This window comes from Ambystoma mexicanum, chromosome 6p (genome assembly GCF_040938575.1).
Source record: "Ambystoma mexicanum isolate Mex_15411 chromosome 6p, UKY_AmexF1_1, whole genome shotgun sequence".
NCBI classification, from domain to species: domain Eukaryota; kingdom Metazoa; phylum Chordata; class Amphibia; order Caudata; family Ambystomatidae; genus Ambystoma; species Ambystoma mexicanum.
The window spans coordinates 1,459,444,565-1,459,457,864 of NC_090935.1; the positions used below are offsets into that span (position 1 = coordinate 1,459,444,565).

The window sequence follows — 13,300 nt, forward strand, 5'->3', positions numbered from 1 at the left end:
TGGGGACATCCAATAGATGGCGTTAATGGCAGAAATAGAGTGGTAGCAGGAAAGGAAAGGACTTCAGTATTGGAAAGTTTAAAATGTAAATATTGATCCGATACCCAGGAATGAATAGTTGATAAATTACAGTGGATTGTGTCAGAAAAAGAATTGAAAGAAAGATTGATTTGAGAATCGTCCACATAAAAGTGATTAGAGCGACTAAAGGAAGAAATAATCAAATGAAGACAGGTTGTATATAAAGAGAAAAGCAGAGGGCAACGGATGGAGCCCTGAGGAACACCAAAGGGAAGAGGGACAACAGAAGCAGATTGAATTGCTCAGGCAACATGATAGGTGCAGCTAGTCCAATAAGAATGGAGCCATTCAATTACAGAACCCTGAAAACTAAGATTAGAAAGTGAACAAAGAAGAACAGCGTGATCAACAGTGTCAAAGTCAGCAGACAAGTTGAGAAGGACGAAGAGAGAAGATTATTTCCCATAGCGGGCAGAGAGTAAAGCATTACAGACTGAGAGAAGAGTGGTCTCTTTTGAATGAATAGGATGGAAACCTGACTGGTGAAGAGGAGGAAGAGTTGATTGATTTATGAGCAGAAGCCTGGTTGTAAATAACATGTTCAAAGAGTATGGACAGAAAGAGAACAAGGGAAATCGGGCGATAGTTAGAAAGCACGGAAGGGTCCAAAGATGGCTGCTTTAAAATAAGACATATAGAGGCATGTTGAAAAATGAAAGGAAAGGTCACAAAGAGGAATTTTAAAATAGGGTAAAATATGGCATGAGTAGCGTATAGACTTTGGAAATTAGGACAGAAGGCATAGGATCCGAAGGGGCAGCATGTTACGCTCACCTGGTATCCACAGGGACACCACCCAGCCGGGTTACTCGCTGGTATGCTTCTCAGCTTTGCCCTGATGTGGTCTGCGGGGAAGGTTCTGCCTGAAAATACAGGAGGACTGTGTTCAAGACTGACCGACTGGGGTAAGTATCCTCCATCCACCCCCATATGATTTCAGTCCCCCTGGCGCCCTCTCCTCATCTTGTGGTAGAATTAGGCGTGCTCTCCGTCCTGCCTTCTTTGCCGGGGCGCGTTTCTTTCATGGGCGAGTGCGGTCCAGTTACTTCACTGACGCCGGCCCGTTAGATATTGTTCAGGTAGATCTTATTGCTGTTCTTTAGTTTTGTTGCTATCCTGCATGCCTTTCTTTGTTTAAAATGTCTCTTTTTCCCCCCTTAGGTATGCAGAGCTTTAGCACAGCGAACTTGCTTGGTTGAGCCCCACTGGTAAATGATGGTGCATTAAGAGCGCTATGATGCGGTAAGTAAGCACTGTGCGCAGCGCTGCAAAGTCTTGCTTTTTCTAACCTGTGTTTTCCTTCCTTGTAGGTCATGGTGTTCTTCAGCGCGAGTGGAATGTCCGGAGTGGTGCCAGCCGAGAGGCGACCAGCCAGGTAAGCCTTTTGAGCAGTTCGTAATTTGTAAATGTCTCTACTGCTTTCTTTAATGTTGCCTCTATCTTCCTCTTTCAGGTAGTTCTGTCCGGGAGGCGCGAGGAAGCTGCGAGTGTTCAAAGATGAAGACTGCAGGTAAGATGCTGCTGCTAATGATGTTCCTTTTGTCTCCTTGCAGGTCTACTTCTCCGAGATAATAGCTGGACCCGTTGACCGTCACGTTGCAAGCTGCAAAGTTATGCGAAGCGCGTTGTCTTGCTCGGGTGTGGTTTAAATAGCCCCAACAAAATAGTCCAGGTAAAGTAGTCCCTAGGCTACCACACACAAAACACTAGACCGCATAGCTTGGTTCTTAGGGACCAAGCTATGTGGATGCCTCCATTTTGGCTGACAATACAATAAAGTAGTTCCCAAGCACATTGTTTTTCATGGTGTATGAGCCTGGTGCCATAGGCGCCAGGACTGGCCCTTGAGGGCTTTTGAAGAGGATGCCAGGCTCTAGAGGCCCGAGTCCTGACTCCACCTGGCCAATGGGTTTGCCAGAGGGGGTTTTGGGCGAGGGTCGTGACACAGCAGTGGGGTGAGCTTTATGAAGACTAACCAAAGGTTCAGAGTGCAGAAGAGGGCAGAATGAAGTCATAGTAGAGTCTACAGAAAGTAGAGATTCAGATGTAGAAGTGCTATAAGGAATACCCATTTTGTCAAATTAGTTAGCAAAATCAGTGGGAAGCATGGCAGGGTAAACAAGGGGCAGAGGTGACCGGAGAAAGAATGCGATTAAAGCCCAAAACAAAAGCAGGGGATGAGAAGGGGAGTTTCGAAGATCAGCATAGAACTGTTTGACTAAAAGCAAAGCCTTCCATGCCAGTAGTCAATTTAATGAACAACGTCTTTGTTATATATCTTCAAGTTTCGTCTGCAAAATATATCTTCAGACTGAATCAATGCCTGTTAGAAATTTAGGCATAGATTAAATCGGTGTGCCTAAAATGTAATAATGCAACAACTGGATTTATTTGGTTTTGGGGAGAAGAAAATGTGAAAATGGTCTCCTCCTGTTGTCATTCTTTATTCCCAGGTATCTATCGATTGGAATATAATTCAGCTGTGAAATCTGTAGGATTCCTTTTGTATACAAATCTTTCTTTAAAAGTGCATATCAGTAAGAAAGTAATATTAGTTTACTATGTCTTTGCTTCGCAAGATCAAACAATTCCTGCCTTCTAGTTGTTTTTGTTCCCTTGTTCATTCTTTGGTTCTATCACATGTGGATGGAGGGAATGCCCTACTAAAATACATTTTCATAGTGCTACTAAATTTATCATAGTTGCTAGAAAATGTGATCACGTTACAACCATCTTGAAGTCCTTACAATAGCTTCCTTTACACTCTCCGATTCTTTTAAAATTGGGTTGCCTATCTTAAGGCACTTCAGTTAGGCCACCCTTCTTATTTATCAAAGAAACACTCCATTTTAGGCAGAAACGAAACATTTAGCAATAGAAAGCCCAAACCAAAAAACAGGCATTTTCCATTGCCCCTCCAACTTTTTTGGAATACTTTACCAACACATATCCGTACAGCATAATCCTTACTTTAGGACATTATTGAAAATTCATGTTTTTTTCTAGGAATCAATTCTGTTATGATGGATTTTATGATGCTTGATCTTATTCTTACCTGAATGTCTTCTATTTATATATTCCCTTAATATTTGCTGGAATTTGATATTGCCCAGAGGTGTAATGCTTCCAAACAAGAGTTTGAAATCTGACAGGCCTGACATTTTGAGTAAATGTCAAATATGTCAATGGTATTCAGTCATCTACATCTGAGCATCTGGAAAGGAGTATACCACCAGAGCAGGGATATAACGGTGGCCATTGGAAGAATCTGGTTTAAAGAGTGGTGGTGAGAAGAAACATCAGGAAGAGGTTGGAGGGATAGAACAGGAGGAATGTGGCAGATGTAGAATATCAGGAGGAGACCATCAGGAGATGGCCGTAGCTCCCTCTCCAGTCCCCCATTAACAGAGAACAAGTCAGATGGCCTTGGGAGAAATAACCAGAGACTCTTAGTGAGGTAAGCCAACATCCTGTGAACTTCGAAATTAGACTTGTGAGCCGGTGATACTTTTTAAAATAGTCTGCCATGAAATTGTTTGCTTCCGTTCTTTGTTTCCTTGAGGATGGGTCTCCTTTGTATTTAATAAAATGTGTTCTTCTAACCCTTTTTTTGATTGGACTCTTTTGTGGATCTCACTCGTCTATTAGACCGTGTGCATACCCATCATGAGTTAAACCAGGTTCCACAGTGTATATACAAATTAATAAGGGGGGGTCCTGGGAGTCCCTCTGCCAGACATTAGTTCTGGTTACGAGAGACTTACCCAGAGTCTTTAGCTCACCATCTTTCACAGAGAAGAAATATCCCAAACATATCAGTCTTTGTCCTGCCCTGGGGCAGTCCAGCACCGAAATGCTAGGCAATTCTCCTCTGAACAAGAGTACCAACAGAAACCCCAGACACGTGTTTCGGTCTGGTTGGACCTCATCAGTAGGGTGGATCTGTGCCTCTCTAAGAATAGTGAGCAAGGGGTCCACGTCTGGATTCCCCTAGTAATTTAGGACCCCTTGCTCACTATTCTTAGAGAGGCACAGATCCACCCTACTGATGAGGTCCAACCAGACCGAAACACGTGTCTGGGGTTTCTGTTGGTACTCTTGTTCAGAGGAGAATTGCCTAGCATTTCGGTGCTGGACTGCCCCAGGGCAAGACAAAGACTGATATGTTTGAGATATTTCTTCTCTGTGAAAGATAGTGATAAGTATGATCATCAAGTTACAACAGAAGCATTGAACCAGTCTCAAAGAGTTTAGTATAGCTTATGCAGAACAGGAGTTTAAAACAAGGGAGGCTTTGTAAAGAATATCCCATCTTTACCCATGAGTGAAACTATTTCTAGAGACTTTGTTTTCAATGATTTGATGAAATATTATTTTGTATAGGAATCTAATTGAAATGCATTTGATTCATTTGTTTGTCCACACAGAAGACTGATAATGTGACTCATTTTATCTCAATAGGAGAAAGATCTAGCAAAAGAAAACCTAAGGCTGAAGAATCTGTAATATTCACTGAAAGAAATCTTCCTCCAAAAGCATCACCGGAGAAGGCCACAGTAGAAGGGATTCAAAACTCTGAGAGGATGAGAGGCTCTGGAAGTCAACTGTGGCCAGAAAGTAGCTGTGAAATAGCAAGAGAGAAAACATCTCAATGTGAAAACAGATTTGCAAATGACAGACATTTAAAGTTAACTGAAGAAAACTCTGAAATGGAGGAAACAGATAATGTTAGTACCTCTTGGAGTAATTTGTGGAATGCACATGCTTTTGTAGGCCATGAAAATGAGCAGAACTGGACCTCATACACTGTTCCAAACTTTGAGAAAGGGCAGAACATCACTTTTAATGAACACAAAAGAACAGAAGGAGGGTCATATGCCAAAAAAGGCAATTTCCAATGTAGGGAATGCCACAAAAGCTTTACTCAGAAAAGGTATCTCATTTGTCACCTGCGAATACATTCTGAAGAGAGACCTTTCCAGTGTACTGAATGTGACAAAAGCTTTTGTCATAAACATCATCTTATAGGACACCAAAGAACACATTCGGGAGAAAAACCTTTTCAGTGTAGCAAATGTACCAAAAGCTTTACCTGGAAGGACAGTCTTCGAAGACATGAAAGAACACATATGGAAGATATATGAAAAACAGAATTCACCTAGGTGACTTGCTCTGGGCCTATCTGCATTGTATATAACCATAACAATGGTATCAGTTAAAAAAGAAGTGTTTTAATAACCCAGAGCACAATTCTATTTTGTGTCCTGCTCTGCTACAAAAAAAGAATCCAGGTGAAAATGCAATTCTGAGCTGGAAAGCTTTTTTTTTAATGTCTCTTGCTTTAGCTTAAAAGACAACCTAAATATAGGGATGATTAACACTAAATTAATGAATCAGCATTTTAAGAGTCACCCGTCCCTGGATTCTTTTAAAACTGGTCTTTGCAAACTTTATTTTACAAAGAGTAGAGCTTCAAAGGTTGCATCATAGCTTCCAATTTGGCCGTACATCGGTTCCATTCGGACTAGAATAAATGTTTATATATGTTTTGATTCTAACACTAATTTCAGAATGGTGCAGAAATCCTATTATTTGAAAAATGTTAGTTTTATTCTTGTGTGTGTGTGTTGTGTTATTTGCAGAACTACTGTTTTTAAAGTCTTTTGTAAATGTACTTTTGAAGTGGCTTTGATAGGAAAGCACTCTTTAGACCTATAAGGGTTGTAACAATATACTACTTTGGATGGCTGAGCCAAGGTCTTTTGAAAGTGAATTTAAAAGGGGTGGGAATTGCCTTCTTTAAGAACGTAGTGATTTTTCTTGCATAGAAACAAGTTGTATTCATCATTGGATGCCTTCTGTCTCAGTCATTTGTAGTAGTGATTATTTTTTTAATGTAACCATTTCTGAACAGATAAAAAGGTCTGATAAAAATAATCTTAATAGATAAAAAGGTCATGCCTAATAGTATCAGTGATTATTTAGCTTGAAGACACAGTTTCAGCATGAGAATATCCTAGGCCATTCATGCAGGACCTGAAACATGTCCAATTGACACTTGACTCCACATCCTACTACAAAAAAGCCTGTACAGTTTACCTCATGCCAGTGGAAACGTGACTGTTGGGCGGTGAAAAAGTGACCAAGCTTGACACGAGGATTCAGAACATAAACCTAAGGACATTTTGAAGTAGGTAAATTAAGTCTTGCAGCTACATGGTCAGTGACATACAGGTATTGCAATTGATGAAAATGAGTGGAAGAGATGGTATGGTATGTTCTGTGTGTGTATCTTCACTGCAGATGTTTTGATCCAATTTATACATATATTTTACTCATCACAGCACTGCTTGCTTTCAATTTCAAGAACTATGTATATTGATAGGAAAGTATTTTTTGCAGTATTCTCATCTCTTTCAGTAGGATTCACTAGCATATCTGTAGATTTATTTTGATGCAGGACACGTTTTTTTTGGAGTGATGTCTTTTTCAGTGTCACTCCTTCTTAACTCCTTTGTTTTAGGGGCACTGGTTAATCCTTAATGTTACCACTGGAGGGGCAAGTCAGTCCCTTTGTGTCTATGTTAAAGCACTACTAGATCCACTAAGGATAATTTTAGTTAAAGGTTTTTTTTAGGTGATTTTGGTTACAAACCATTTACACCAATATATTAAAAAAAACAAATACTTATCAATGCCTTTCAGCAAAACAAAAGACAGTTAAACATTAAAATTCAGATAAAAGCAATATACAAAACAATAATACACTATCAATTCATATCATTTAACAAATGATCCATCGATACATGAAAACCCATGTATAAATTATAACTTGCCCTTAATACAAAACATTTTTTCTAATATCTTCTAGATATAAAAAAAAAGGTTCTATTCAAGATGTCAATTTCCCCTGAAGAATATATGCCTAAAATGAATCTTTATTGATGATATGCATATCATATACAAGATTGCTATAGCCTTTCATGTAAACATCTGTTAAGGCCCTCCTTACAACCTTGGCGGTGTGCGAAAAAAGTGGCGGTAATTCCGTTACTGCCACTTGTCCTGCACTGCCAAAGTACAAGTTTGCCGTTGGGGTTTGACTGCCTTACTTGGCTTACCTCCAGCCACTCAAGGGTGAAGATCGTCAAAGATTCTACAAGGCCTTGGGCCTACTTCGCGCCCTCCGACCATGACGAAGAAGATGGAGAAGGAGGGAAGGTCCCTCTTCAGGCCCTGCACCAAATGCAGGCTACAGAACGTGTTTGTGGAGGACAAGCACCTGCAATGCCTTTACTGCCTGCACCCAGACCACAAGGAGGTAGAGTGCGAGATAAACCTCGGTTTCTCTAAGAAGACAATGAAGGACAGTTGTAGTAGGGCTGGTGCCATGGCTTAACGCCAAGGCTTCTGACCCATGCTCCAAACAGGGCCAGGTCTCACCCAGGACCAGCTGGTCCGACGAGTGGTCTCACCCAGGACCAGCTTGTCCGAGGAGTGGTCTTCTAGGTCCTTTGAGGGTGCCTCATCCGTGTGGGCCCAAGATAAGGCCAAGAGCTGCAAGCCCGAGTCCACCGGGTTCACAGCAGAAGTGGGTTCCAAAGTGGATAGGGCGTAATTGACATCACCTTCGGCCTCCATTGCCAACCTGCAATCGAGCTCCTCTTTGAAGAGGAAGTCATCTACCCCGGCTAAACTACGTGAGAAATCTGGGAAGCCACGGACAGAAGAGAAGAAAGCCTCAGTCTCAGCAGGCTCAATCGGCTCAGACTAATACCTAGTCAGCGACTCAGTCGACGACTGCTACTGTCACGACAGCTAAGGGTGCTGATCCTGCAGGAGTAGCCCCCACAGCTCAGCTCAGAAGGTATCTCTACCCTCAAGGCGCGACACCATGGCAGTGACTTCTGGTGTGCCTGCAGACTTCGAAGTGGTGAAACTGGCTCAGGCCCCGGTTCAAGACTCTCGAGGGGGTGGGAGGGGCGCAAAAAGAAGGGTGAGGAGGCCCTGGAACAGCCCTCCCAGGCCATCACCCAAACCATGGAGGTCTCGCCCATGGACAACGAAGACCAGGAGTCCCTACATACAGTCCACAAGAATGTTTGAAGAGGAGGAGGAGGATGATGGCTATGGCGGCGCAGGGCCTATTTTTTCTCTTCTGCCTTCTCAGCCAGGGGACATTTCCTTGGATATTCTGTCGACTCTACAGACCTTAGTGTCAGAGATCCACATGAGGATGCCTCCGGCTCCGGTACCTGTGGTCCCCCCAGGTCCCCGATAAGCCTCCAACGAAGAAGAGGAAGCGCCATCCGACACCCCCATTTCAACCTCTGTCACCACATCGGGTCCCTTCTCCCCCAGCAGACCTCGACACTGGGACAGATATGGCCACGATAACGGATGATGACGAGCATATCGTCTCAGCGGACGGTGAATCTCCACATTTGGATGCTCCACAGAGGGTGTCCCCACCGGATGAGGAAACACTGGAGTATAGGCGCGTTATAAATGCCACATCATATCACTCCATGATCTCCGGAGCCTCCAAGCTATTCCAGCTGGTGCCCGAGAAAACCAAGGAGGGCTTCTTGTACCAGAGGCGCAAGACAAGGATGGAGACGATCGTGGTGGTGCCCCTTCTGGCAAATACCTGAGATAACCCTTGCACGGCTCCAGTCAAGCGGGATAGGCTGGAGAAGAAATATAGGGTGCTGAACTCTGCACCCAAGGGCCTGAGGTCACAGCCATCACTGAATTCGGATGTATCAGCGGCCGCGGGGAAACAGTCGTCCAACCCATCCTTGTTGTCTTCTGTCTCTCCGGATAGCGAGGGTAAAAGGATGGATGCCATGGGAAAGAAGGCGATTTACACTGCAGCGTCCACTATCAAGACGGCCAACGCACTGGCGATCCTGGCCAGGTACAACAGCGAGTTGTGGTACAAGCTGGTGCCGATTCTGGAGTTTCTCTACGATAAGAAGATGGAGGCAATCGCTGTCTTCGAGGAAGGGGAAGTGGCGCCTGATTACAGTGGCATTGGACGTCGCTGACATGGGGTTCCAGCAATGGGGAACAGTGTTTGCCCCTGTTGCCAAATTTTCTCATCATTCCGACAGCCTTCCAGATCCACAACCCAGGAAGCCTACAGAGGCGGTTACCTATGGTAGCAGAGGATGGCATCGCCTGCAGGGCAGGTTGCTGGCACCGAAGAAAGCTGGAACCGGCCAGGATGTCGGGCCCCCACTCATGCACCCCGGTGGAAGGCCGACTGACTAAGTTCCTCAACAAGTGGAGAAACAACAGATGGGTGCTGGGCGCTCTCGCCCAAGGACACACCTTGGAGTTTTAACACAGGTGTCCATGGATCCTCTCAGTTACCAGTCAGGAGCAGCACATCCCTCAGCTCCTGGAGGACGTACGGTGTATGCAGAGACAACGGGCGATAGAACTAGCTCCCCAATGGCTCTGGGGCTCTGGAGCCTATTCCAGATACTTTCTGGTCAGAAATAAGACAAGGGACTGGAGGCCCATCCTAGTCCTACGACGTCTGAACAAATTCCTAAAGTCCCAAAAATTCAGGATGGTCACATAACATGTCCTCGGCCAACTGGAAAGAGGAGATTCTTGGCGTTGTTGGACCTGGAGGACACCTACTTCCACGTCCCCATTCACAGAGAACGTTTCTACGATTCGTGGTGCAGGGACAGCACTAAGAGTTCAAGACCCTACCATTCATCTTGAAGTCACCCCCCAGAATTCACGAAATGCCTAGCACCAGTGGCGGGCCATCTACTTCTACAGGGCATAAAAGTATACCCGTACCTGGATGACTGGCTGATCCACACCCACTTGCGGGAGCTGGCCAACAGACACACGGAAGCGACCATTCGGCTTCTAACGGATCAGGGATTCTCCATCAACTATCAAAAGTCCTGCTTCATGCCATCACAGAACGCGCTGTTCCTGGTTGCTAAACTCAATACAGTGTCTTGCCTAAAGTCGCCCTCAGAGGAGAGGATAGCAGCCATTCTAGAAAAGGTGCAACGGCTGTTGATGAAGACGGCCACAGTGCGGGCCATCAAGTTGTTACTGGGCATGATGTCGTCCTGCATCTACCTCTTCCGGCTCTGCAGGTTACCCATGTGACCCCTTCAGGAATTCCTGGATGCCCGTTGGATACAGGTGTCTGGAAACTTCACAGACAAGATCTCGCTCAACAACGAGTTCCATCGGGCAATTGTATTGTGGGGCGTTTGTGCCAACATCACCCAAGGCATGGGATTTCAAAGCTTGCCATACCAGGAGACAGTCACCATGAACGCCTCCCTAGAAGGATGGGGGGCACACACCGGATGTCTGCACACCAAAGGCCTGTGGCTGCCATATCAACATCCTGGAGCTACAGACAGTGTTCTGGGCCCTTAAGTCATTCCTCTATTCTCTGAAAGGCAAGGTGGTGAGGATCTTCACGGACAGAGAAGGAGGCACAATCCTTCATCACGACCCAGGATCATTGAACCTGAAGGCTTAGCTCCTGAAGCCTTACAGTTTGGACAGTATGCATTGCCAGCAGACTGCAGGGAGGTCCTCACTAGGGCATGGTTGATCTTGAGGTGCTATGGTCACAAGTGGAAGCAGCTTGGTACGTGTTGACGTTGTCATGCACCCGCTGTCATAGATCATTGTACCTGTCAGGCAAGTGTTCTTGGCTCTTCGGATATTGGAGTCTCCTGGTCACCAACTCCACTGCCACGCAGCGTCCTTGGATACAGTCAGGATCAAGTCCAAGAACTACAAAGGTATTTTTTGTGTGCCGTACCGGCTTTTCCCCTACTCGGCTATCCCGGCACCTATTCCACTGGACTACTTGTTCATTAAGTGGTCACAGTGGCGGCCTCTCGTGGGCGACCCTATCTACACAATAAGAAAGACTTCTGAAAGAAGAAGACATCCACCATTACAGGTGAGGAGTGGGGGGGGGACTTTCATCAGAGAGTGATCGTGACAGTTTAAAATGCCAGCAACCTCTCACAGTAAAGATGGCCACCATGGAGCAGTTGCAAGAACTGCTGGCAGCAGTACAGAATTTAGATCAGGAGGTACAGAATTTGAAGTCTGAGAATACTATCCTCCGACAGATGGTAGCAGCCAGAGACCAACCCTCATCAGACCTGCCTCCCATGCCTCTTACCTCTGATAAATACGATGGGTCCCCCAAAAAGCTTAAGGTGTTCTTAGAGGCATGTACTATTAATTTTGCCTTCCGCTCCCAAACTTTCATATCCGAGCATGCCCCAGTGGGCTTTATGGTCTCTAATTTGGCAGGCAATGCCTTAGCCTGGGCTACCCCACTGGTGACTCCCAATGATCCCGTTCTACAAGATTATGAAGCTTTCCGTACTTTACTCAAACAGAATAACGGTTGGACATCCAGCAAGGGTCCACGGATCTGCTCACCTATTCAATTCACTTATTTCAAGCGAATAGCAACAGAGGCCAGATGGCCAGAACAGGCCCAATTCACCATTTTCCGACGAGGGCTCAAAGAAGAACTCAAGGATGAACTAGCCAGGATTCCACAGCCATCATTTTCTGAGCTGCTTACTACGGTTCTACAAATTGAATTCCACATGGGAGAGCGGAAGACAGAAAGAAAGAAGACTAGAGTTCCCTACACTCCGACTCCAGCTCGAACGGCTTCTTCTTCTCCGATTGCTCTCCATCAAGTAAAGGATGAGCCAATGCAGATCAGTCCTACTAGATCACCCCTCACTCCGGAAAAGCGCAAACAGCAGAAAGATGGAGGATTTCTATTGTGGAGCATCAAATCATTTGTTAAGAGACTGTCCCGAAGTTGCACCCAGACGCTCGCAAAACGGGCGACTTCAGTCCTAAGAGGGATGAGTTACCGAGGTCCAGCCAACAGTCCCTATGTCTCCGTAGCAATAACTACACCCTGCTTGAAAGAAGACTCTCGTCTTATGGTCATAGGCTTGCAAATAATTCTGAAGAACCAGGCAGTCGATACTCCTGCTCTCATTGATTGTGGTGCAGCCGGCAACCTTATGGATATCAACTGGGCCAGCAAGGTTGGCATCCAACGAGTGGAAAAAGAAGGAAACCAGAAGGTTGAGGGAGTTGATAGGACGCCACTCAGTTCTGGTACTATTACCCATACCACCGAGCTCCTACAAGTAAATATCATGCAACACACAGAAAGGATGTCCTTTGACATCATCAGTGCTGCCCATTTCCCCGGTTATCTTGGGTATAGTGTGATTGAGGAAGCATAATCCCTCCATCTGGTCTAGCAACATCTTGGGGTTTCATTCCTCTTTTTGTAGACTACACTGTCTGCCTGATTCGGGATATCATTCTGTTACCATAACACCCATCTCTTCCACCGAACCCCTCACGGTATACTGCATCCCAGCGGATCTGAGTGACTTTAATGAAGTTTTAATTGATAAGGGACCCCTCGCTCTTCCTCCCCCATAGGCCGGAAGATTGTACCATTTATTTTGTACCAGATGCATTGGTTCCTTTTGGACGGGTGTGCTCGTTGTCAGTCACTGAGAAGAAGGCATTACGGGCCTACCTCGACACTCACCTTGAAAATGGTCTTATCCGGCCCTTAAGATCACCAGCCGGGGCGCCATTATTCTTTATACCCAAGAGGGATTCTACCGAGCTCTGGACTTGCATCGACTACAGAGGACTCCATAAGGTGACCATTAGGGATCGATACCGGATGCCCCTCATCTCCGACATACTTGAAGCAGTTCAAGGTTCCAACATCTTCTCCAAATTGGACTTGCGCAGTGCATATCATCTGCTTCGCATCAAAGAAGGTGACGAGTGGAAGACAGTATTCCGGACTCCATATGGGCATTTTGAGTATCGGGTGATGCCCTTTGGTCTCGTAAACGCACCAGCCATTTTTCAGCATTTTATGGACTGTTTATTTTCTGATATGCTCTTCCATTCTGTCATTGTCGACTTAGACGACATTCTGGTCTTTTCTCACTTTGCTCAAAAACACACAACATCTCTGTTCCGTTTTGTCCTGCTTACAGTCACACCATCTACTCATTAAACCTGAAAAATGCCTGCTCCGGGTGTCATCCACCCCCTACCTACGATATGTCCTTTCCCATGAGGGCATCCCAATGGATCAGCGGAAGGTACAGGCCATTATGGACTGGCCTTCTCTGTCCTC

The 13,300-nt window shown here is 45.2% G+C and overlaps 1 protein-coding gene across 5 annotated transcripts in view; it reads left to right on the plus strand.

Annotated features, from left to right (window-relative positions):
- LOC138510532 (zinc finger protein 398-like) overlaps nt 1-6,046 on the plus strand; it is a 191,296-nt gene extending 185,250 nt beyond the window's left edge. For all 5 annotated transcript variants that reach the window (XM_069626256.1, XM_069626258.1, XM_069626259.1 and 2 more), the window contains one exon: nt 4,543-6,046. In XM_069626256.1, the coding sequence (XP_069482357.1) occupies nt 4,543-5,225 (683 nt within the window). In that variant the 3' untranslated portion in view covers nt 5,226-6,046. The remainder of the gene's footprint in view (nt 1-4,542) is intronic.
- The last annotated feature ends 7,254 nt before the right edge of the window (nt 6,047-13,300 follow it).